General features: G+C 33.9%; 4 protein-coding genes across 8 annotated transcripts; 2 read left to right on the top strand and 2 right to left on the bottom strand.

Moving 5' to 3' along the window:
• Nucleotides 1-368: 368 nt before the first annotated feature.
• LOC133689196 (ATP-dependent zinc metalloprotease FTSH 4, mitochondrial) lies at nucleotides 369-7,223 on the top strand. 2 transcript variants are annotated; one of them, XM_062108980.1, is made up of 8 exons: nucleotides 369-610; nucleotides 1,552-1,639; nucleotides 1,984-2,244; nucleotides 2,673-2,909; nucleotides 3,014-3,138; nucleotides 3,736-4,212; nucleotides 5,054-5,997; nucleotides 6,877-7,223. In XM_062108980.1, the coding sequence occupies exons 1-7, from the start codon at nucleotides 584-586 to the stop codon at nucleotides 5,981-5,983; spliced, it is 2,145 nt and encodes a 714-aa protein (XP_061964964.1). In that variant the 5' UTR covers nucleotides 369-583; the 3' UTR covers nucleotides 5,984-5,997; nucleotides 6,877-7,223. The 2 variants fall into 2 exon arrangements, with proteins under 2 accessions (XP_061964964.1, XP_061964963.1); XM_062108979.1 differs by lacking the exon at nucleotides 6,877-7,223 and having other exon boundaries at nucleotides 370-610; nucleotides 5,054-6,284.
• A 2,701-nt stretch (nucleotides 7,224-9,924) lies between these two features.
• On the top strand, nucleotides 9,925-13,237 carry LOC133689392 (uncharacterized). 2 transcript variants are annotated; one of them, XM_062109249.1, is made up of 7 exons: nucleotides 9,925-10,149; nucleotides 10,469-10,587; nucleotides 10,722-10,804; nucleotides 11,047-11,168; nucleotides 11,656-11,820; nucleotides 12,216-12,309; nucleotides 12,601-13,237. In XM_062109249.1, exons 1-7 carry the CDS (start codon nucleotides 10,125-10,127, stop codon nucleotides 12,836-12,838), a joined length of 846 nt encoding a protein of 281 aa, XP_061965233.1. In that variant the 5' UTR covers nucleotides 9,925-10,124; the 3' UTR covers nucleotides 12,839-13,237. The 2 variants fall into 2 exon arrangements, with proteins under 2 accessions (XP_061965233.1, XP_061965231.1); XM_062109247.1 differs by lacking the exon at nucleotides 9,925-10,149 and adding an exon at nucleotides 10,218-10,376.
• A 114-nt stretch (nucleotides 13,238-13,351) lies between these two features.
• On the bottom strand, nucleotides 13,352-16,825 carry LOC133689391 (UDP-sulfoquinovose synthase, chloroplastic). The gene is made up of 3 exons (XM_062109246.1): nucleotides 16,668-16,825; nucleotides 14,933-16,017; nucleotides 13,352-14,138 (listed from the first exon to the last, which is right to left on the bottom strand). The coding sequence occupies exons 1-3, from the start codon at nucleotides 16,795-16,797 to the stop codon at nucleotides 13,737-13,739; spliced, it is 1,617 nt and encodes a 538-aa protein (XP_061965230.1). The 5' UTR covers nucleotides 16,798-16,825; the 3' UTR covers nucleotides 13,352-13,736.
• A 3,126-nt stretch (nucleotides 16,826-19,951) lies between these two features.
• On the bottom strand, nucleotides 19,952-23,066 carry LOC133688582 (translation machinery-associated protein 22). 3 transcript variants are annotated; one of them, XM_062108110.1, is made up of 8 exons: nucleotides 22,775-23,066; nucleotides 22,551-22,649; nucleotides 22,341-22,405; nucleotides 21,577-21,658; nucleotides 21,398-21,465; nucleotides 21,219-21,302; nucleotides 20,191-20,296; nucleotides 19,952-20,104 (listed from the first exon to the last, which is right to left on the bottom strand). In XM_062108110.1, the coding sequence occupies exons 1-7, from the start codon at nucleotides 22,920-22,922 to the stop codon at nucleotides 20,240-20,242; spliced, it is 603 nt and encodes a 200-aa protein (XP_061964094.1). In that variant the 5' UTR covers nucleotides 22,923-23,066; the 3' UTR covers nucleotides 19,952-20,104; nucleotides 20,191-20,239. The 3 variants fall into 3 exon arrangements, with proteins under 3 accessions (XP_061964094.1, XP_061964095.1, XP_061964093.1); XM_062108111.1 differs by having other exon boundaries at nucleotides 19,952-20,101; XM_062108109.1 differs by having other exon boundaries at nucleotides 19,952-20,296.
• Nucleotides 23,067-23,339: the final 273 nt, after the last annotated feature.

The following is a 23,339-nucleotide window of genomic DNA, read 5'->3' as shown; positions in this document are numbered from 1 at the left end:
ATAAATAATTTTTTTGACCTATAAAAAATTAATTTTTCAACCTATGAATATAAAGAGTCTAAACACTATAACTTTGCTTGGCTTCACCAATAAAATCCCCCGTTATAATCTTTTTATATAAATGGATTTAATATATGAAAAGTGGTTCGAAGATGCTGGTAAAAAAAAAAAAAGACCTGATGTCGATGGGCAAAAAAGACATTTCATGAAAGCAGACCGCGCAGGAGGCATAGAAATCAACTTGCACTTGAACCGCACCGCAAGTTAGAAGCTCGTGGTGAACAATTTTTTTTTTATTTTTAAAGAAACTCCAATAAAAAGAAATCTAAAATAAATAAATAGAGCGTTAAAAGATATTAAATTTTTTTTCTCGAAATAAATTGAAACCTCTCTTTCTCACAGCACAAGAAAGACAAGACAAGACAACCAACCCCTTTCCTCTCCTCTCTTTCTCACATTTCTCTTCCTTCGCTCGCCACCCATACACATCTATAACCATCTCCACATCGTAATCACTGTATTAACCAGAAAAGAGAGGAGCGAGGCCCAAAGATCAGACCTATTCTTTGATTATTGCCAGGTCATGGCTTGGAGGCGCCTAATCACTCAGGTCACTTCGATTTTCCTCTTCTTTACTTTAATCAAAGGCTTGTTTCCATTGTTTTGTATTATTGTTTCTTTTTTTAATTATTATTATTATTATTAAGTTTGAGATTGTTCTTTGATTGACAAAACCCTAGTTCTTCTTCTTCTGTTTGCTAATTGATTCGGGCCTGTTAATTATAGGGAGTTAGAGTTATTGAATCTAATTGCAATTTGATTATTAGAAACTGGTTTCCATGTGTAAAACAAATGGGAAGTTCTATGTGAAATTTTATTACATTACCGAGGGAAGTTGTTGAATAGGGGGAAAAAATAGGGTTTTGAATTTGTGGTGATGTGCTATTCTTTATTGAACAAGGGCAGTAAAAATATTTGGGTCTGGCTCAAAAGTCTGTTTCTTAGTTTCAATTGTGAGATTAGAAGCATAGATTATTTTTTTTTGAGAAAAATATCTGTTTCTTATGGTCATAATTGTAATCACTTTAAGGAAGTAAATTGAATCCTGAGTTCATAATTTTTTTAGGTGCTTGATTGTGTGTCAATTCTCGCACCATAACTAGTGACACCATCAATAGTTTTCCAGCTGCTTAATTGATTGCGTAACTGCACAGATATTTTCTGATTCAATTTTCTATAGAAACAGTGGTTTATGGTATATGCAAATGCTTGTGTAACTGCACAGATATTTGCATACGGAGCCAAGAGCAACTTATGGCCTGCTAATTTGCTGGGATTAGTTGAATTAAGCATGGCAATCCTTTGTCCTATTCTGTTAAGTTCTTAAAGCTGGTGGCTTTCTAAAAAATAGTTGAAAAAAAATATACAAGGAATTAGTATGTAAAATGTCTAAAAGAAAGTTGAAAAAAAAAATACTAGGAATTAGTATGTAAAATGTCATGGTGATTCTCTTCTCTTGTTTTATTGAATTCTAGATTCATTTTGTGACAGGTTTCGAGGCATCAATCAGAGTTGGGACAATTCAAAAACTTGTTTGTTAGAACTTATTTTCCGATAAACAAGTTTGGAGGCAGTGTAGGTATGTTATCTACCTTATAAAAACTTGTGGTGTTAATATGCAGAGACTAGCTTTTTGGTAAAAGGTATTAATTTGTCAGATACCTGTTGATGTGGAGGTATCATGGGCCAAAACATGATGACAATACTGCTCCTAACCTTAAGAAAATGAGTGGCATTCTTTGTCTTTAAATATTGAAATCTTGTATTTTTACTTTTTCTGCATGTTAAACTTAAGTGATATTTAAGTGTCGATAAATCAGTATCTATGATGCCAACTTGGAATTGTCTGAGCCTGACGTTCTATCTGCATCTTTTTTCCTTGTTTATACTTTGATGGTGAAATTATTCTTTATTTCTGTGCAGGGAATAGGATTTTAAATGCTGAGAGGAGGTTCCAATCAAGTTATGTTGGTAATTTAGCTCGTAGGATGCGTGATATGGATGATGGTAGTGAAGTTCTACAACTTAAAGAACTTCTACGACATGATCCTGAAGCAGTGATAAGACTTTTTGAAAGTCAACCATCTTTATATGGCAATCCTTCAGCACTTTCTGAATATGTTAAGGCATTGGTCAGAGTTGACAGGCTGGATGACAGCGAGTTGCTGAAGACCCTGCAGAGAGGTGAATGTGGGCAAAGAGCCCCCCCCCCCAAAAAAAAATAAAATAATATATATATATATATATATATATATATATATATTTTACATTTGCTGTTATTTTACTGAACAAGGTCTCCATATCATTGCAATGGTGTTTTTGCAGGATGTTATCCCCATCGTGTATAGAAAATAAAGATATTGCATGCTGTCAAAATTGGGTTTTTAAATACTCAATTTCCTTGCCTGTAATCAGATGCGTGGATGGAAATTTCTTTCCTTGAATTAAAAGATCTCCTTACATGCTTTGATTAGAATCTGTAGAATATCGTAGCCTTTCAGAATCTTTTCTTTGGCTATTTGAACATTTATTTTTGAGTTATGCCTTCCCTACACATAGTGGCTCTTGATGATTTTGGTTTATTAAGCTAGAGCTGTCTTCAAAATTTGTAGGTATTTCCAACTCAGCAAGGGAAGAGGAAAGTATAGGAGGTCTTTCAGTTTTCAGGAATGTGGGAAAATCTACAAAAGATGGTGTTCTTGGAACTGCTGGCACACCTATTCACATGGTGGCTACAGAAGGAGGGCATTTTAAAGAGCAGCTTTGGCGTACAATCCGCACTATCGCGCTGGCCTTTCTGTTGATTTCTGGTGTGGGCGCTCTTATTGAGGACAGAGGAATCAGTAAAGGTACAGTGGAGTCATGATATGTTTAATGCTCCATTGTTTGATTCAATCATAATTTCAATTTGATGTTCAGTTCATTCCTTCATTTGTCGTGTTTCATGTTTTAGGACTTGGTCTAAATGAGGAGGTGCAGCCTAGCTTGGAATCTAACACCAAATTTAATGATGTAAAGGGTGTCGATGAGGCAAAGGCAGAACTAGAAGAAATTGTCCACTATCTTCGAGATCCAAAGGCAAACACTTATTTTCCATTATGGTCATCTCTCAATGTTGTCTGACATGGAAATGCCTGTGGTTTGGTGGACACCTAACATGCATTTCCAGCATCAGATACACAATTACATATTTTTATGTTCTCTTACCATGCAAATGAATATTCCAAGCCTTCATAAATAGGCCCTGATTCTATCTGTTCATGCAAACATCCTTTTTATTTTCTCATGCGCTCGTAACTGTTATCTATTAATGGTAGTGGATGATGCCTTTCTATAGACTTAAAACTTGGAAATTTCATGTGATGATAACATGGTTTATCAAAATGCAATCATTAGCTAAGTGGTTAAAAGTTCAATTTCTCCATGTTAATGAGTTATATATTGAATTTCCATCAAACTCTAAAGCCGTCGTTTCCCTTGAAATCTTTTAAGCATAATTTTTTTTTGTTTTTTCCTTAAATGATCATTGCTAGCAGGTAGTCTGGAATTATAGATGTGTTTGATGAAGTTTCATGTTCAATTTTCTTTTGGTTCATGCTTTATCATTTCCCCATATGTTTTTCAAGTTTAAAATTTCAATCTCTCTTAAATTATTGTTTGCCTTCCCTGTTACAGCGCTTCACTCGTCTAGGTGGCAAGCTCCCTAAAGGTGTTTTGCTTGTTGGACCACCTGGCACTGGCAAGACAATGTTGGCCAGAGCTATTGCTGGAGAAGCTGGGGTTCCTTTTTTCTCATGCAGTGGCAGCGAGTTTGAGGAGATGTTTGTTGGAGTTGGAGCTCGAAGGGTGAGGGATCTTTTTTCTGCTGCAAAGAAGCGGTCACCATGTATAATATTTATTGATGAGATAGACGCTATTGGAGGAAGCCGCAACCCAAAGGACCAACAGTACATGAAAATGACTTTGAATCAGTTGCTTGTTGAATTGGATGGATTTAAGCAAAATGAAGGTATCATTGTGATTGCGGCGACGAATTTTCCAGAATCACTGGACAAGGCACTGGTGAGACCTGGACGGTTTGACCGCCACATTGTTGTTCCTAATCCAGACGTAGAAGGCAGGCGGCAGATTATGGAATCCCACATGTCAAAGGTATTAGTTTCCCATTGCATAGAAATTCAAGGTGTATGTTTTGGAGGTTTGAGTCTGACCTTAGAGCAGCAACGTGTGGTGCTTTGACAGGATACTATATGTTCAAAATACCCGACCCAAGTACTTAACCCTTAAGCATTTGGCTCGAATTTGCATCCATTATTGCCTCTAGCTATTGAATGGTTACATCATTAGTTACCTGATAACTCGGTTGGCCATAAAAATCATATGATGTTCCTTTCATGATTTCAATGGCAACAATTTGGTCAGGCATTTGAGTATCGGTGCATGAACTTAATGATAACTTTGGTGGTCAGAGTTAGGTTTAATGTGGTAACCCAGTCTGCCACCATTGGGTAGATGACAACCAACAGTGTCAGACTAACAGCCACCAGTGTTGGTTTCTAAATTTGTTCCATCAAGGTTTTCTCTATAACCAATCAAAGTGTAATCAATTCACAAGAAAAATATGTCTTTAGTTGATTTTTGATAGGTGATTAGATTTGACATGTGATTATTTAAATTTTATAATTGTTTGCAGACTGCAGTGACAGAGCAAACTGCAACTTAATGGTTGAAACTCAGCCATCATTGGCAAATAGCAACAAACAATGGCAGACTATCCTTTCGTGATATCATCTGGCATGTGCTCCAGTGGCACTAAAAATTTGTTTCAAATAAATAATTGCTGGTGTGAGCTAGAATGATAATATGGGCGGCCGAAGTTAGGGTTAATATTACAGCACAGAAATTATCATTTCGAGTGACCAGAAAATCTTGTTTTTAGTATCATTATGATGAATAACTCAGGAATATGTGACAATCCATTGTGGTTTTGCAGATCTTGAAGGGAGATGATGTTGATTTGATGATTATTGCTAGAGGGACTCCTGGTTTCTCTGGTGCTGATCTTGCAAATTTGGTCAACATTGCTGCTCTCAAGGCTGCTATGGATGGTGCTAAATCAGTGACCATGACTGATCTAGAATATGCAAAGGACAAGATCATGATGGGAAGTGAGCGGAAGTCAGCTGTAATTTCTGCCGAGTCACGGAAGCTGACGGCTTTCCATGAGGGTGGGCATGCCCTTGTGGCCATCCATACTGAAGGGGCTCTTCCTGTTCACAAGGCAACAATAGTTCCCAGAGGTATGTCTCTTGGCATGGTTGCCCAATTGCCCGACAAGGATGAGACAAGTGTATCTCTCAAGCAAATGCTTGCTCGGTTAGATGTTTGCATGGGGGGTCGGGTTGCAGAAGAACTGATTTTTGGAGAAAACGAAGTTACCTCAGGTGCTTCTTCTGATCTCCAGCAAGCTACTAATCTTGCTAGAGCAATGGTTACAAAGTACGGCATGAGTAAAGAAGTTGGAGTTGTCACCCACAATTATGATGACAATGGGAAGAGCATGAGTACTGAGACTAGGCTTCTTATTGAGAAAGAAGTGAAATATTTCCTGGAAAGGGCTTACAACAATGCAAAAAAAATCCTCACCACCCACAGCAAGGAGCTTCATGCGCTTGCTAATGCTTTGCTTGAGCAAGAAACGCTCTCAGGGAGTCAGATCAAGGCTCTGCTTGCTCAAGTCAATTCTCAGCAGCAGCGGCAACACCCGCAGCAGCAGCAGATAGTTGCATCACACAGCAGTTCACAGTCCAACCCTGTGCCCCCCTCGACCCCTAATCCAGCTGCATCTGCCGCTGCTGCAGCCGCGGCCGCGGCCGCAAATGCAGCAGCTAAAGCTAAAGGCATTGCTCCTGTTGGATCTTAGCATAAAAACTGTTGGTGAGGCTTCTTGTCAAACTGCTGTTTATTGAATTTAATGTGCATATAGTCATTGACCAACATTTATGTGTTTGGGAACTGTAGTTTGATTGCTGCCAGTGAGGTTCTTTTATGTATTACTATGAGTCCGTGATTGACTGTGACCGAAAGCGGTAGAAGAACTAGATGGTAGTAACTTCACCAGGCCAGTTGTAGCTGTTACTTAGGATGGCCTTTTTTTCCCCTTAAATGGCTCTTTGCTAATACGGTTCAAATAATGTTTAATTGGAATTTTGCCCTTCTTGCTAGTTAGCTGTAAAGTTATTAAATAATCTTTTTTTTTTCTTGATTAATTTGCAAATTTAAAGACTTGTCATCAAAATAAGTTTGCCTTATAATCAAGGGAAATTCCGGTGGTCCCACAAATGGTGGCACCCAATTCCATAAAAAAAAAAAAAAATTTCCCCTGTTTCACACCCCCAATTCCTTACCCTTGTAATAATTTCTTCTTTGGGGGCCTTGTAGCCCAGCGGCAGAGGTAAGGAACCTCTGTCACCTGGGTTCGAGCCCTAGCGTGCATGTCTGTTACTTCCGCGATATCTTATATGTCTACTGGGTTTGCAGGGTGTTCAGTGGGTCCGGGGATTAGTTGTGGTGTGCGTAAGCTGGCCCGGATATCCCGGGTTACCAAAAAAAAAAAAGGGGGGGGGGAACATCACTAATGACGGTTGACAAATGGGATCTAAGTGTGTGCTTTGTATTTGTTGTGTATAATTTTTTTTAATTAAAAATGTATTTTGAGTTTTTTTTTATATATGTATCATGTTAAAATCAATTAAAAATATTTTAAAAAATATTAATTTAATAATTTTTTAAGTAAAATATAATTTGGTTTGTTAGGGTAAACGAGCAAGGAAACTTGGCAACACACGCGATTGTGTATGGAGTTTGGCTGTCGTGTTTCGAAGGTCGTGCTCTGCGTCCGGTTGTCCGTGGTTGTGTTGGAAATAGCTCAGTGAGCTCTTCACGATGAAGCGGCCCTATCATTATTAAGCGCGTGACACTTTTTTTTTCTTTTTTTTTTCTTGAGATTCATGCTACTTTGCTAAAAACAAATTATGTTATTTTTTGTTTTAGATTGTTTCTAATTTAATTTTTATTTTTTATATTATTTTTTTATCTTGGATTAATTGTTTTAAATTGTTTTTATTTTATTTTATAAGTTAATTAAAAATTAAATTTTATAATTTTTTTTGGTGGAAGGATGAATGACAATAACCCAAAATATAAACTTAAGAATCCAATTGCTTTTTTCTTTGTCCTTTTTAAACAAGGTTTAAGGTTACAAAGGTATTGAATGATTGAATCACTGGGACCTGGGCTGCCGAGCTCAAATCAAGACAAAAAAAAAAAAAACGATTGAATAATGCGATTCCAGTCTTCGAGATGATTAAAAAAAATAATTCTTAATAAAGTTATTGTATAAAAGAGATTATTATTCATTATAGTGTAATTATAAAATTATTTTTAAATAAAAAAACATCTGAACTAAATATTATAAGCAATATTATCTTTTTATTAGGACACAATTGCTTTTTAACAATTTGTATGAGGATATATAGGTTATTTATCTTTTTTTACAATAAAATTATTAATTTAACCCTAAAACAAATAATCTAATTATTGCTACTTGTAGATATTTTTGTGTTTTAGTTTGTTTTAGAATATTATAATTACTTTGATATTTTTAAAGATAAAATCATCAAAACTCTCATCCAAAAGCTTTTTTTATAATTTTATATTGATTTTATTGTGAATTTCAAGGATACTTAGAGACATTATTGTAAATTACATCTATTAAATATAATTAAAAAAGCTTGTTAGCACGAGCCGGCATGTTAATGGACCCCGCACTATTTAGGCAACATATGAGGGGTCATCCGACCACTGCCTTCAAAGACAACGTTTGAAAGCTCTCGGCATCCCTGATATAATAGAGTGATGCGTGTCCCTAACACATATTGGATTTGGCATCACTAACCATTTGTTTCCCTTCTTCTCTCTCCCCGCCCTTAAATTCCACGCTACATCCTTTAAAAAATCAGACCAATCTTTGCAATTTATTTCCCCTTCACATCTGATCTTCGACCTTTTAATTATTATTTTTTAAATTTTGAATAAGCAATGAAATTACAAATGTTTTTAAAATTTATCTGCCTTTGAATTTTTAATCTTTCATATTTGATCTCATTCTTTTGATTATTATTTTTTTTTATCTTTAATAAGCTATAAAATTACAATTGTTTTTCAATTTTACCCCATTTTTTATCTTTCAAATTTAATCTCTATTTTTTTAATGCTATTTATTTTGTTTGGAATCATTTATTAGGTTGTTTTTTTTTACAATTTTATCCTTCATGGATTTTTTTCTTTCAAGTTTGATCCTTATTTTTTTATTGCTATTTTTTTTCTTTGGCAAGTTTTTTAAATTGGTTTATTTTCATAGTTTTATCCATTAAAATTAAATTGGTTAGGAATTAACTTTCTTGATTGAACCCTATTCAAGGTTTTCACGGGTTGTGAGTTTTAAATATTAATCAGGTTTTGGAAATTTGTCAGAATTGGCTTTGTTTTTTTTTTCTTTTTAAAAGCTAATGTTTTTTTTACTTTTTTTTAGAGATTTGCTTTATTATTTTTTATAGTTTTCTTTGATGAGATTAGTCTTGGGTTCATTACTAGATTCATCGGTTTCAAAGGTTAACATGAGTTGACTTTTGTTTTTTGTCCTTTTCTAAATTGATTTATTTGAATTTCATCCTTTAACATTTAATTTATTTCAAATTAGTTTTCTTTTTTTTTTCTTTTCTTTCTATTGAATTATCTCGATCATACGCTCATGATCACGAGATTTGTGACTTAACTTAGGTTAACTAAGATTTTTTTTTCTCCCATTGCTATGGAGTTAATCTTAGGTTCAAGACTAAAATTACTGGTTTCAAAGATTAACGCGAATTAATTCTTTTTTAAAATTGAGTTATTTCAATTTCATCATTTAACATTTGATTTTTTGAAAATTGATTTTCATATCTTTTTTTTCATTTCTTTTCTATTGGGTTATCCCGATTATTTTTTCTTTTACAATTTCATGCTTTATTTTTTTCTATCAAATTTAATTTTCATTCTTTTTATTATTGTCTTTTTTCTTTTGAAAAGTTTTCTAAATTAATTTTTTTTCACGATTTAATCTTTCAAAATTAAATTGGTTGAGGATTAAGTTTCTTGGTTAAACCTGATTCAAGGATTTTATGATTTCCATTGTCGCGGGTCTGTGGGTTAACTTATATTTTTTAAATTGCTTGTTTTTTAAAATTAAATTTTTTTTTGTCATTTAACATTAAATTATTCAATAATTTAGTTTCATGCTATTATTCAATTTGTTTTCGACCATCTTCACCCTAGTATCACAACTAGGTTAGAGATTTTGTATCTTGACCCGGGTGGGCTCAAATCAAGTTTTTTTTACTTTTTTAAATTATATTTTTTCCTTAATTTTCATCATTAAATATTTTATTTGTTAGAGATTGAGCTTCATCTTCTTCTTTTTTGTGAAGTTATCATGTTCTCATTTGATTTATTAGGAATTAGTATTCAAATTTTTTTTCTACGCTTTTTTTATGAGATTATCGTAATCTTATTTTTATAGTTATAAAGTTTGTGAGTTAACCCGATTGAACTTAGTTTTTTTTTTTGTATTTTTTTGTATTTTTGTATTTTCTTCTTTATTATTGAGTTCTTTAATAATTCAGGTTGCCTCGTATCAAATTTTTTTAACCTTTTTTTTCATTTTATTTTTTATGTGTTTATTTATTATTATTGGATTTTTTTAATCATATTACTTAAATCACCAATCTAGTCTTAAAATAGAATTGAAAAATGATGAAAAACCAAACATTCATTCATGGCTCTTGGAAGACAACAAATGTTTTTGGTGCCCCATTTCCTTAGGTCTCATGCTTAATGGCATTCGTCCAACACCACGAGTCAACAACCATCAAGATCACGAGGCCTAACGGTGTTCAGGTTTCTCAAAACATAAATCATCGCCAACCGCGTCTTAAATTTACTCAAAACTCTAAACACCATTTCCCATGACTCAGTCCCTTGCAAACCGAGGTAAAGTGGCCCGACCACCACTTGATTTAATTATAGACAGAACAAAATCATTTCTTTCAAAAAAAATTTATCCAGACAAGAATAATTTTTTATCTTCTGAGCTTCTTTATGATTTATCTGATATGGGTCATAAAAGTGTCGTTGAAAATTTAAAATTGATAGTGTTCTATGAATTTCTAATACTGTAGGCATTGATTTTATGAGAATTGTAATTTTCATAATCTTGGGTCAGTTTCATTTTAGCTTTCTATGTTTATGAATTGTCAATTTTCTCTCATGATCATCCCTGTGTATGAATGTGTGTTTGATCTGTTGGCAGCTGTCCAACAACGGAGAGTTGTTATAGAGAACAACCATGGCGAGAAGCTCTCTGGGATATTACATGAAACTGGTTCTAAACAGCTTGTTATTGTGTGCCATGGATTTCAGTCGTCAAAGGTGATTTTTTTTTTTATAATATCTATTCTGTTTTTTCCCTTCTACAAGAACATATTTTGCTCCTTTTGTATGTCCGTTCTGTCTAAACAAAACTATTGGTTAATCTTTTTGATGTTTTTGCACCGTGTGTACAGGAACGGATACCAATGGTAAACCTCGCTGCTGCTTTGGAGAAAGAAGGAATCAGTGCCTTCCGTTTTGACTTTGCTGGAAATGGGTAAACTTTCTTTGCGATTAAAGAGAATGAGAGCACATCCCATCAACTATTTTTAACAGATTGAGATAATAGGCAGATGAATCTGTTAATGATCGTTTTGGTGTTTGTGGTTGCTGCTATACCTTTTGTTTGCATACAATTGGATAGACTCCGCATTGCGAACTTCATCTTTTAGACAAAAAAAAAGTCAGTATATTGATAACGAAATATTGTTACGGATGTTTCCATTCTCCACCTTCCAGGGAAAGTGAAGGCTCATTTCAGTATGGTAACTACCGTAGAGAAGCTGAGGATTTACGTGCTGTGGTTCAACATTTTCGTGGGGAGAATCGTGTGATAAGTGCAGTTATTGGACACAGTAAAGGTCTGTTTGCTTCCTTGCTCGGTCTATTGAGAATGGAAGAACCAAAAAAGAAATGAAATTAGACAGCATGTCTGGAAATATGTGTGAATCTTTTTTTCCTCTGATGTAGCCTTTTGTTGGCATTTGAATAGCATCATATTCACTCCATATATGTCTACTGATGCACTAGAATATTGAAGTTATGTGGATGCAAGGTTTTCATGGGTCAAGTAAGGGTGTTAATATTAACACTAATAAATTTTTATTTGAAATTGAGATCCTCTTAAGTGCTGAAGAAATGTTCTCTCATCTGAAGTGGAACCACTTTGATTATGGCTAATGCATTAATGACAATTCTTTAGAAAAGTTGTGATCTTGCTACATGCACAGTATGCTTCATTAAAATTTAGCTGAACCTGGAAAATCAAATGTAAAAAAAATAAGATATTATTGCTATTTTTGTCTTGATTTCTTGGAAGGGCTAGTTTGATCCAAGATTATATTGCAGGTGGAAATGTGGTGCTCTTGTATGCTTCAAAGTACAATGATGTCCATACAGTGGTTAATATTTCTGGCCGGTTTAACCTGGAGAAAGGCATGGAAGGCCGCCTGGGTAAAGACTTTCTGCTAAGACTCAAAGAACATGGATATATAGATGTCTTTAATAGAAAAGGTAAGCGACTGCATGTGATTTTGTCTTATGCTAATAGATCCTTGTCCCTGTATTGTTCCTCGATCGCAAAAAAGTGTTATTATGTTAGATTTTAGAATTTGATGCTTGTCTATCTTTGATATAACAAGGCATTGTGTAGTTACCTGCCTGCCAGACATCGCTGATGAGAAATTATATTTAACAAGGACAAGTCTTAAGAAGATTGTAAGCCATTGGATCATGAGCTTAATGTGGGACCCAAATGTGGGTTTTGCTAATCTAATGGCTCAAGTGTATAAATGAAACATTTTCTTGTAAATTTTCTTAAGAAATACCATCACTCATAGCTGATATTGGGTGGTGTTTGTTTGTTAGATTAACCCAGCACCTGGTTAATTTTTACTGTCTTGTTGCAGGAAAATTCGAGTATCGTGTGACTGAAGAAAGTTTGAAGGATCGATTAACTACTGATATCCATGCAGTCTGCTTGTTGATTCAACAAGAGTGCAGGTCAGAAATTGCAAAGCATTCATTTTCACACATGGTTGATATGTTTTTCCATGTAATATTTATGGGGAGGAGATATTGTTTTGGTGCTTTCTTTCCCTGAATTGAACTGGAATAAGAAAATAGCAACATCCCAAGTCACAAACAATTTGAAGAGCATACCATTGATCTCTTTCTCGAAACATCTTGTGGAAGCTCCGGCTTATCCTATCATTTGTTCTTTGTTGCTTCTTGCAGTGTATTACAGTATTTTCAAATTGTTGGGTGTTGTGATCTTAATGCTGTTAATTACAGGGTATTGACAGTCCATGGATCCATGGATAAATTTGTACCAGCTGAAGATGCTTTGGAATTTGCCAAGTTCATACCAAATCATAAACTACACATCATAAAGGGAGCTAATCATGAATATACTTCACATCAAGGCGAGTTAACTTCGGTTGTACTGGATTTCTTGAGGGAAAATTTTAATGCAGAAAAAGACATGCCTGAGTTACCATTGAAGGATCATTGTTTTCGTTCTCGACTGTGATAGTTTCACTGACGTCAGAAGAATAAATTAGCTCCCTGAGCAATAGGAGAAATTAGTTGCAAGTCATTTGGAAGAGTTCCTGGAGCTACAAGTTGAGCTACTCTGTGTCATCACTCACCTCCAATGACATGACGGCATGACCTGAAAGTCAGCCTGGTTAAGAATTTTCCTAGCGACTGTCCACGCATTTTGGGCATTGTGTCATGAGCTTGGCATTCTGTTGCACGTAAATGAAGCTTTAAGTCTTGTGATTCAGCCACACTGCTGTCACAAATTGTATGACAGTGAATATTTCCCTCAAAATTATATGCACTGTTGAACTTATGAAAAAGCCTCTGGTCAAAAAACGTATTCTATATTTTTGTAATTCTCTAAATACAGCAAAATCATTACTATCAAGACTTCTGTTTTGAGAAAAGAGAGTACGATTTTAAGAAGAAACTTTTGGAGTAGTCATTGTTAATCTGCTAACAAGAATATCAAAATTGCACAGCAGAAAATAAGACAAGCACATCACTGAAAACGCCTAATAGTGAGCATTCACCCTTGTTGGTCACTACTGAGACATGTGCGAACAACTCTCAATTGTTCGTCCAGAGATCGATTCGTTCGTTTCTTTCATAAAGTATTCCATTCTGACTATCTCAGTAAATACACAAGCACAAGGAAAACTAGTCTAGCATCCCGCCAACAAAATCCTAGAACCCTAGAATTTCGAAGACAGGATCTTATACTTGTAACTTGCATAAATTACAGCTGGAAATGATTACAGACTACATTCAGTAGAATGCTAAGAAAAGCCACACTACCTACCCAAAAAAAAATGTAGCAAGGAGAGAAATAAGACCAAGATGAATGCAACTTCTCAGCTGAACAGCCTTTAACCATCCATGCTTGATTAAGCTGCAAGAGTCTTTGGCTTCACACCAATCTTTTTCCAAGAAACACTGGGCATTATTTGTTTTGTATCAACCCGATCCTTGAATTTGATGGCAAAATTGAGCAAAGAGTCAAGAAGAGAATCTGAAAGAAGGTGTGGTTCGAGCCCTAACTCAATGAGCTTTGTGTGCTTGGCATTGTAGTAATGCTCTTCTGCCTCTACTCTTGGGTTGGGCACAGATATGGTTTTCACATCAAGCCCTAACTTCTCTCCAGCTTTTGTAACAAGAGAAGCAAGTTCGTTGACAGAAAATTGCTCAGTAAATTGATTGAAGACCCGAAATTCACCAGGCTGTGCCGGGTTGGCAATGGCAAGTTCAACACACTGGACAGTGTCTCTTATGTCAAGGTAGCCCCTGGTCTGAATTGCATGAATTAGAAAGTTAGAGAACAAACTAATTAAAGGCAATTTTATATGTACATGCAGGATAAAACAAATCCATAGATCACCAGTTGGGGAAAAAAAAACACAATATATCTGTACAAATTTCTCCCAAGAACCAAATTGAAGCCAACAAAACAAAGATACATCAAAGATATCACAAAAGGAAAGTCATTCTTTAGCATATGTTTGTATTGATATGGCATGTGTGATAAGCAGTGAATCAATGAAAGCTACTTTATTGTTCATGCGCCACATTAATCCCTAGTGACAAGGCATTATCCAATTTTGAAGTATAGCCTGATGTGAACATCAAACAAAAATAGCTATGCAAGTCAGGATCTAGGTTTCTCACACTGCACAGCATAATATGAGCAACTTAGTTTATGGTGGTCTCATTTCTTTAATGAATATCACATCATAAGCAAACAGGAAAAAGTCTTCCAAATCATATTCTCCAGTATAACAGTTTCCTCAGAAGCATCTTCTGGGAAGAGTGATGCTGCAGTAAAGCATTTACATAATTTTTTTATATAAGGCTATCTTCAGGATCTGAATTTTAAAGAAACTGAAAGTGGACACTAAGAAGCATTGAGTTTCAAGCTACAAGCTAAGAACTATATTATGATTATCGAGCTCTTGTCCTCAGCACCTAACTTAAAATATTGGAGAATTGTTTTCAGTACTATAAATTATCATTTGTCCACATATTTATGAAAGAAGAAAGCGATGTGGAATAGAAATGCTATGTTATTATTGAGCCAAGGTCTCACCTGACCCCCCTTTCCATAAACAGTAAGTGGATGACCAACTGCAGCCTGGACACAAAACCGATTCAATGCAGTTCCGAACACTCCATCATAATCAAGCCTGTTACAGAGCTCTTCGTGCATCTCAGTCTCCTCTGTCCTTACTCCATAAACCACTCCTTGATTCAAATCAGTTGCTCTAATTCCCCAAGCCTTGCAAGTGAAAGCTATATTATTTGAGTCATGGACCTTACTAAGATGGTAGAAAGAGCTGGCTTGCTTGGGGAAAGGCAAAGTATCTGTTCTTCCATTATGAGTAATAGTTATATAACCCTCCTCAATATCAATGTTTGGTGTTCCATACTCTCCCATTGTCCCAAGTTTCACCAGATGGCACTGATCCCTGAATTCCTTTATAGCAAAGAGCACATTAAGTGTTCCGATCACATTGTTGTGCTGAGTAAAAACAGCTCTGTTCCGATCAATCATTGAATACGGGGCAGACCGTTGTTCCCCAAAATGGACTACAGCATCAGGTTCAAAAGACTTGAAGGTTTCTGACAGGAACTCAAAGTCACAAATGTCACCAATATAGAGTTCAATTGTTTTTCCAGTGACTGATCGCCAACAACGGAGACGGTTGTGGATAGAAGCAATAGGAGTCAAGGAGTCTAGACCGAGTTGTTGGTCAAAGAGACGACGAATGAGGCTGTCAACTATAGCAACCTCATAACCTTTGTTGGATAAGTGGAGGGCAGTGGCCCAACCACAGTAGCCATCTCCACCAATAACCATGACCCGCTTTGGCTTGGATGGTTCACTGGAATTCTGTCGAGAATCAGAGCTGGATTGAGTTGGTGTTTCTTGGCTTATAGGAGCCACGGTTGCACGGACAACACAGCTTGCTTGCTGTGTTCCTCCTTGCAAAACAAACCTTTTAAATGGAGATTTTGAAGTTCCCAGCGTAAAAAATGCAAGGCACTTCGTTGGGCATTGACGAAATGGCTGAGATAAAGGTCTGTGGCTTGATGACAACTTTATCGAGCAAGAAGTGGAAAGCAGATGAGCCATACCGATGTTTGGTCCAGAACAACCAAACCCACATCCACCTGGAAAATATCCAGATTGTCAAAAAATAATAAAGTTAAGAGATCATTATAACTGAACTTCAGGCATAATTATATTTCAGATTATCCCAACAACAAAGACCCAGATGCATTGAAAATATCAGAGATACAATCTACTTTTAGGTAGACTTTCATCAAAATACGATTAAGGGTAAGTGAAATCACAAGAAAGAACCTACAATCTCCATCCTAAGAACTAAACTACTATAATTTACAAACACTGGCAAACACCAATTCCATTCATTCAAATGAGCAAATGTGAAGTGCAAAGAGCAGTGCTTAACCAGGCCGCATGTTGTAGTAAAATCCACATAAGAATAATCTATAAAAAAAAAGATTATGAAGAAAAGAAAAGAAAGAGTTTCAAAATAATAGTTCACATATATTCATGCTGAATTAAGCAACAACACAAATTGCAACCCTTCTGGAATAATTTAGTTAATAAAACATGAATCAAGAACCGTTTAAACAGCATCACTAGATGTAAGCTGCTGCACAAGTTACAAAACAACAACTCCTAAACACCTTGACTAGTTTAATGATCAATACTCTTTCTCAACCTTAACAGGGTAGGCAAAAATAAAACAGAAAAAAGCTTGAATGTTGTTAAACAAAGAGTGGCGATCGATTACCTTGAGACCAAGAAAAGATGATTGTAAGAGGAGAAGCTGTTTGAGGGATTTTGGACAAAGACAGTGACTGGGTGCTTTGAGGGAAGAATCGAACTGTGAGGGGGGGAGGTATATTCCTAGTTTTATCCATCCAGACTCCATGAGAGATTTTGTTTTTGTTTTTCTTTTTTTTTTGTTTTTTCTTTTTTTTTATATGTCACCGTCCAGTTATTATTTAAAAAAATTAAAAGGGATAAGTGAATAATTGTGTATGCATATTGCATAGTCATTGAAACACGATTTGAAACAATGTAATGTAATGTTGATTTTACCCTTCTTAAAAAAAAATATTAGACCGATTGTTGAGGGTAATAATAATTTTTTACAATATTAATTACTTATTATCAAATTTACTAGAGATATCTCAATCTTTTTATATTTTTAAAGAATAATAAAATAAAAAAATTATTTTTTATAAAAAAATTATTTAACTAGCTCTAAGATTTTTTTTGTTTTTGTTTTATTTTTAAAGCATAGTAAAATGATTATTTTACCCACAAAAAAATTCTTTCACGAACATCAAAAGGATTTTTCGTTTTTTTATTTTGATTTGTTTTAGTTATAATCAAACTGATTCAGTATTTTAATAGATATAAAATATTATTTAAAAATCAAAACTAATTGGCACGTGCATTGCACATATCAGTGTATTCGCTGCTCTGTCGTGTTAAGGCGATGCATCGTCGAAATTCTGCAACCAAAGATATTTTTTTATTGTCTTCCAGGTAATTACTCTGATGGTACATGTGATCTTTTTTAATGCTATCATGCATCCTTTTGTAATGGGGTTAAAATTATCTTAGGGAACTCCTTTTGGTGATAGGGCAAGGTCCATGACGGATCAACGGTGAGTCTCCGACAGACTTTTTGTTCCTTTCGTTTCGAGTATAATATTAATAGTTCATTTTTATAGGCCATATTTTTTTTGTTTGATTTATTTGTTATCATTATCTATTTTCTTATTATATTATTAAATTAATAAAGCTTTTTGAATCCAATCCAATCAATAATAGCAATATTAAATCTTTCTTGCTTTTTAAAAAACCACTACTATCATCTATGTATTTTTTTTTCACGTTAGAGAAAATTTGACATGGCTCGTGGCTTTGCATAGGCCACCAATCTAAGTACAATACCAAGAAATGTTAATTTAAGGGAACTAAAGTTATGATGATGACGGGTTAGGTTATGGATATTTTATAAGACTGGTTTTTATGAGACACATGTCATGGAAAACCTATTAATTCATTGACTTGTGATTTGCTACAGGTCAAATTATTTTTTATGAAACATAAAAAAAATGTCAAGATTGTTGGAATTTGTTTGTTAATGTCATTAAACCCGACAAACTGGACAACTAATAATAATATAATTTGGATTTTAAAAAAATCAAGATAATAAAATAGTATTATAAAAATCAATCAAAACTAATTAATCCAATAGAAATCAAAATGAAACATATTATAAAGATAAATTCAAAATAAACCAGATGCTTAAAAAAATCTATCCATTACACTTTAAAAAAAAAAAAATTGAAATGACAATATATTTGATTGACCTGGGTTTGATGCCACCTGTCAAATTGACGATTCTGGTAATGAAATCTAATGGTTTTAGATTATTTTTTTTTAATTTCATTCATTTGGCAAACTGGATGACTGATAATAATGTGGTTTGGATTAAACAAAATCAAGATGATAAAAAACTTTATAAAAACAAATCAAAACCAATTAATCCAATAGAAACTAAAACGAAACATATCAAGAAGACAAATTCAAAATAAACCGGATGCATAAAAAAATCTCGGCGTTGCACTTTTTCTAAGAAAAATTAAAATAACAATATATTTTATCGATCTTGGTTTTGATTGACCCGATTTTGATGCCTAACTTGTAAAGTTGGTGATTCTAGTAATGGAATCTAATGGTTTAAACAAAAAAATTCTTTTTAATTTGATTCACCCGGCAAACTGGAAAAATAATGATAATATGATTTAGATTTTTAAAAAAAAAAATCAAGATGATAAAAAACATTGTAAAAACAAATCAAAATCAATTAATCTAATAGAAACCAAAACAAAACATATCACAAAAACAAATTCAAAATAAACTAGATGCATAAAAAAATCTCAACATTGCACTTTAAAAAAATAAAATTAAAACGATAATATATTTGATCAACCCGAGTTTTGAGGCCTGACATGTCTAGTTGGCAATTCTAGTAATGGAATCTAATGGTTTTAATTTTTTTTCTTTTTAATTTGATCCAGCCAGCAAACTGGACAACTACTAAAAATATGGTTTGAATTAAAAAAAAATCAAGATGATAAAAAAAAACATTATAAAAACAAATCAAAATCAATTAATCCAATAGAAACCAAAACAAAACATATCATAAAGAAAAATTCAACATAAACTAGATGCATTAAAAAAAATCTCAACGTTCCAGTTTTTTTAAAAAAATAAAACAAGAAAATATTTTATTAACCCGGGTTTCGAGGCTTAACTTGTCAAGTCAGCGATCAAGGTAATGGAATTTAATGATTTTAATATATTTTTTCTTTGTAATTTACTTTTTACCTAATTATAAGATAAAAAAAATAAAAATTTTATTTTAAAAAATCTAAAGAATGAAACTCAAAGAAGAAAAAAATAATGGAATAAAAAAATCTAAAAAATAATTTTTTAAAAAAATACATATTGTAATATTAACATATTGAAGCAGCTAGGTCAACCATGTCATACTTGCAATTCAAATCATAATACCATAACAATCATGTAAAACTCAAATTTGAACAAATTAATCCCACATTAAAAAAAAATACATTATGAAGATAAATTCAATGTAAACTAAATGCTTAAAATAATTCAATTTGACATTGTTTAAAAACATATTTAGACAATAAAATATTAAATTGATCTGAATTTTATAATTTAACTTATTAAACCTACTACAACTCAGGTCATGAAATCAACATGGCTTTTTTTATTAAATTTTCTTTTACCTAAATATAAAATTAAAAAATTAAAAAAAAATCCTATTCACATGAGCCGTGGGCCTGGTAACATAGCATATCTGGGCCTTCTTAAAATAAAAACGCCGAATGGTGTTAGTTTTTTTTTTTTTTAATTAAGCAATGGTCTGTTCAGTCATGACACGAATTTTGTTCATCAACGACAGTATTCTAGCTATCATAAAAATGTGGATTTCTTCCTCGGCATTAACATAAAGCTTTGAATGCGGTATCGGGAGAAGGTGTACAGCTAGCTCTAGCCGACACAAAATCACCACTTGTTATTTAATTTACCATGTATTCGGTGACAAAATTCATGGATTTATTGAAGACATAAGATACTCCAGATTCATTGATGCATGCATCCATTGCTCTTTCTCCCCTACTAAAATTGATTTTGTGAGAATTCATCCAAGCAAAAGTAATAATCTGAAGTTACATTCTGCAAATAACGCTGATTTATAAATATACCATTTCAAAATCAAAAATCAATCCGACTTTCATTTGGAATATGCAAGCATCAAGCAGCTGGAACCTTTTTCCCGTCCTCAATGAAGTAAATGGCGGTTTCAGGAACCTGGAAGGAAGAACAGTGAAACTTAAGCCAGTTACGCAAGAAAGAGAGGGGGGGGGGGGGGGGGGAAGGAGGCAATCAATTGACCAGCTCTAGCTCTACTGCTACGATGAAAATTTAAAGATAAAAAACCGATATTTTTGTAAGAACAAAAAGAAGTTCCACTCATGGGGAAAAAAAAAAGCATTATTCTGAAGCTCTTCAAACCAACCTACGCAACTTTTGATTTTGTAATTTTCGAACATCAATTTCTGCTCTTACAAATAAAATTTCAAAAGAATTATTCCAAAGAACACTAATCACATAACTGCATCATGATTTAATGTGTACATAGTCCAATAAAGAACACACTATTCATAACATAATTACTACAGCATGCTTGATAAATCAAAATGTCGTAGAGCCATTAAATGAGTATAAGAACTTCTGGGCAAAGTTTGTAAACGTTGTATAGACTAGTATGGATCTTTCCCTAACAGAATTGGACACATAAAATCTTTCTTTAGCATCAACATCAAGCTATAACTACGTTGGCAATGCAAAGCCTCTCACATGTAACTCAAAAGCAAGATAAAAACTTTCAAGTCAACAAAGAAATTAAAAGTGAATGCTTCAACTGCTTCTGTGCACAGCTCTACTTGGGATTCAGCTCTGAAAACCATGGTTTTAAGAGTCTTGAGGCTTCAAAATCATGGTTTTGTATAGTTAACTAAACACCCACAAATCAACTTTTGACTCAAAACTTGCTTTTTTGCAACTCAACCACAATGCAAAACACACACACAATCTTTAGTAAGGTGAATTTGGATGTGTTTCTTATCTGTAATTTGAAAACATCCTATGCCTAGATGATAGTAAGACAACTAAAACGAAGAAAGTCAGGGAGGATAATGTGAAGAAAGAAAAGGTTGATAGAAGAAATTACATCAGACCAAGTCTCTGTGATAAATTCCACGATATCATACGCTATATCTCCTTGAACATCAATCTGTTCCTTCTCTGTTGGACCCTGAAAATGACCAAGCAATAAAAAAAGAAAAAACTTATCATTCAGTGGAATAAAAAGGAAAGAAATTGGATAGTCATAAGAGGCATTTGGTGCACCTTAACAACAGATGCTCCAGTAGCAAACTTTTTCCCAAGCTTTTTGGAAGCATCACTCAATTTAATACCTGAACAAAAATATTTCATAACATGAGAAAAGGTAAGTAACTTCAGCAATTAGTAATCAGCCCATGAAACCACAAGATAATGATTTGAAGTCAACTCAACATCCAGCTTACCAAATAGGTCCAATCCTTTAATAATGGTGATACATTTGCGCTTGTTGCGAACAACCTTTTCGATTACAACTTCTTGTCTTGCCTGTACAGTGAAAAGAAGAGGTCATCCAATAATACCAGATCATTATATTTTACCTAAAAATTAAATCCAGTACAACACCATCTCATGAACAATAGGCCAATAATCAATACTATTTTTCATTGATGAGACAAAAGCCAGTTATCCAAAAAAGAATAAAAATTACAGAGAGACAAGAGTCTTCCAACACATAATTGGCACCATATTAACAAGAAGCAAGCCTGTAATGCACCTATGTTGAGATTTCAAGACAGGAGGATGTGAAGAATATGACAAAGAAAATGTACCACGTGCATGATCAGATGTATTAAGAGCTATTTGGAGCATCATCAAGTCACAAAGAAAGTCAATGTCTCATCTTCAAACTGAAGACTGTTGATAATGGTTGCTAGTTGAACTTATCAAAAATCATAAAACTCATTTTTATACTTCCAAACTTCACGTGCCTTTGGCCAAGCTCAACTGCAATGCTATGCTATCAAAGAATGAAAACCTGATAGCATTTCCAAGAAACAACAACGACACACTTACACCCCGCTATCTATCCTTTTCTCCCCCTTTTACCGTGAGACATGCTTTAACATATCTCTGAACATGAAGATCAGAAGCATCTTGTACGAACCCATTAAGTAGAATTACAAGTAACATAACTATAACAAAAAACAGAAACAAAATAAGTGCTTACTTTCTTCTTGATTTTTCCACCTGGAAGCCTTTTCACTTCTTCTTGCTTAGATGACGATGTCACTCCTGAAACAAAAAAAAAAATACAACAAAAAGATTAATTTTTGGAGAACAAAACAAAATTAATAATGCCCAGTGTATTATTTCTTGAAACAAGCACACATTAAAAACAAAAATCCTTTAGCGGAACAGTGTAAGAAACAGGAGTTACCAGATTGAGCATAAGAAGCTGCCCCATCAGCACCGCTTGAGGAAATTCCAGCTGATTGCAGTTGCTCAGAAACCCTCTCGGCCTCCTTTTCATTAGCCTCTGCCAACCCAAAATTTAAAAAAAAAATCAATTTTTTGCGTCCTTTTACCAGTTATTGCAGCAGGAAACAAACATAGGACTTCTGGGTTTTCAAGATTGAAACAAAAGAAAAATAAAGGGTGTACCTTTAAGGAGATCAGGGTAGAGTTCAGGGGCGTTTATGATGAGCCAAGGCTTGCACTTCTCGAAATCAGGACCGAATTCACAATACTCTGCAGGGAGAGAACATATTGGACAGTATAGCACTTTCACTGGCTCAGGTTTCTCTGCCATGGAATTCTGAGCGAAACTGATTCTGGGAGTTTTGTGTTGTGGAGATCGGTATTGATTTGTGCGGAAGTACTGTGATGTTATTTTGGTGTCCAAAGGGGAGAAAGAGAACCGATTCTGCTGCTGCTGCTTTTGGGAAAGTTGGAAGCGCGTTTCGGAACGCTGTATAAATTCCATTTTTTTTTATTTTTAAATTATTTTAAAAAAATATTAAATTATTTTAATATACTGATATTAAATTATTTTAATATACTAATATTAAAAATAAATTTTAAAAAAAATTATTTTAATATACTTTCAAGTAAAAAATATTTTAAAAAATTATTAATATCATAGTACCAAACACTATACAATAAAGTTTTTTTTTAATATACATGAATCCATTCCAGCCTAATACATTTATAATTGTCATTCATGTCT

The sequence above is a fragment of the Populus nigra genome, chromosome 3 (assembly GCF_951802175.1).
Source record: "Populus nigra chromosome 3, ddPopNigr1.1, whole genome shotgun sequence".
Lineage (NCBI taxonomy): Eukaryota > Viridiplantae > Streptophyta > Magnoliopsida > Malpighiales > Salicaceae > Populus > Populus nigra.
This window is presented reverse-complemented; position numbering and strand designations above follow the sequence as displayed.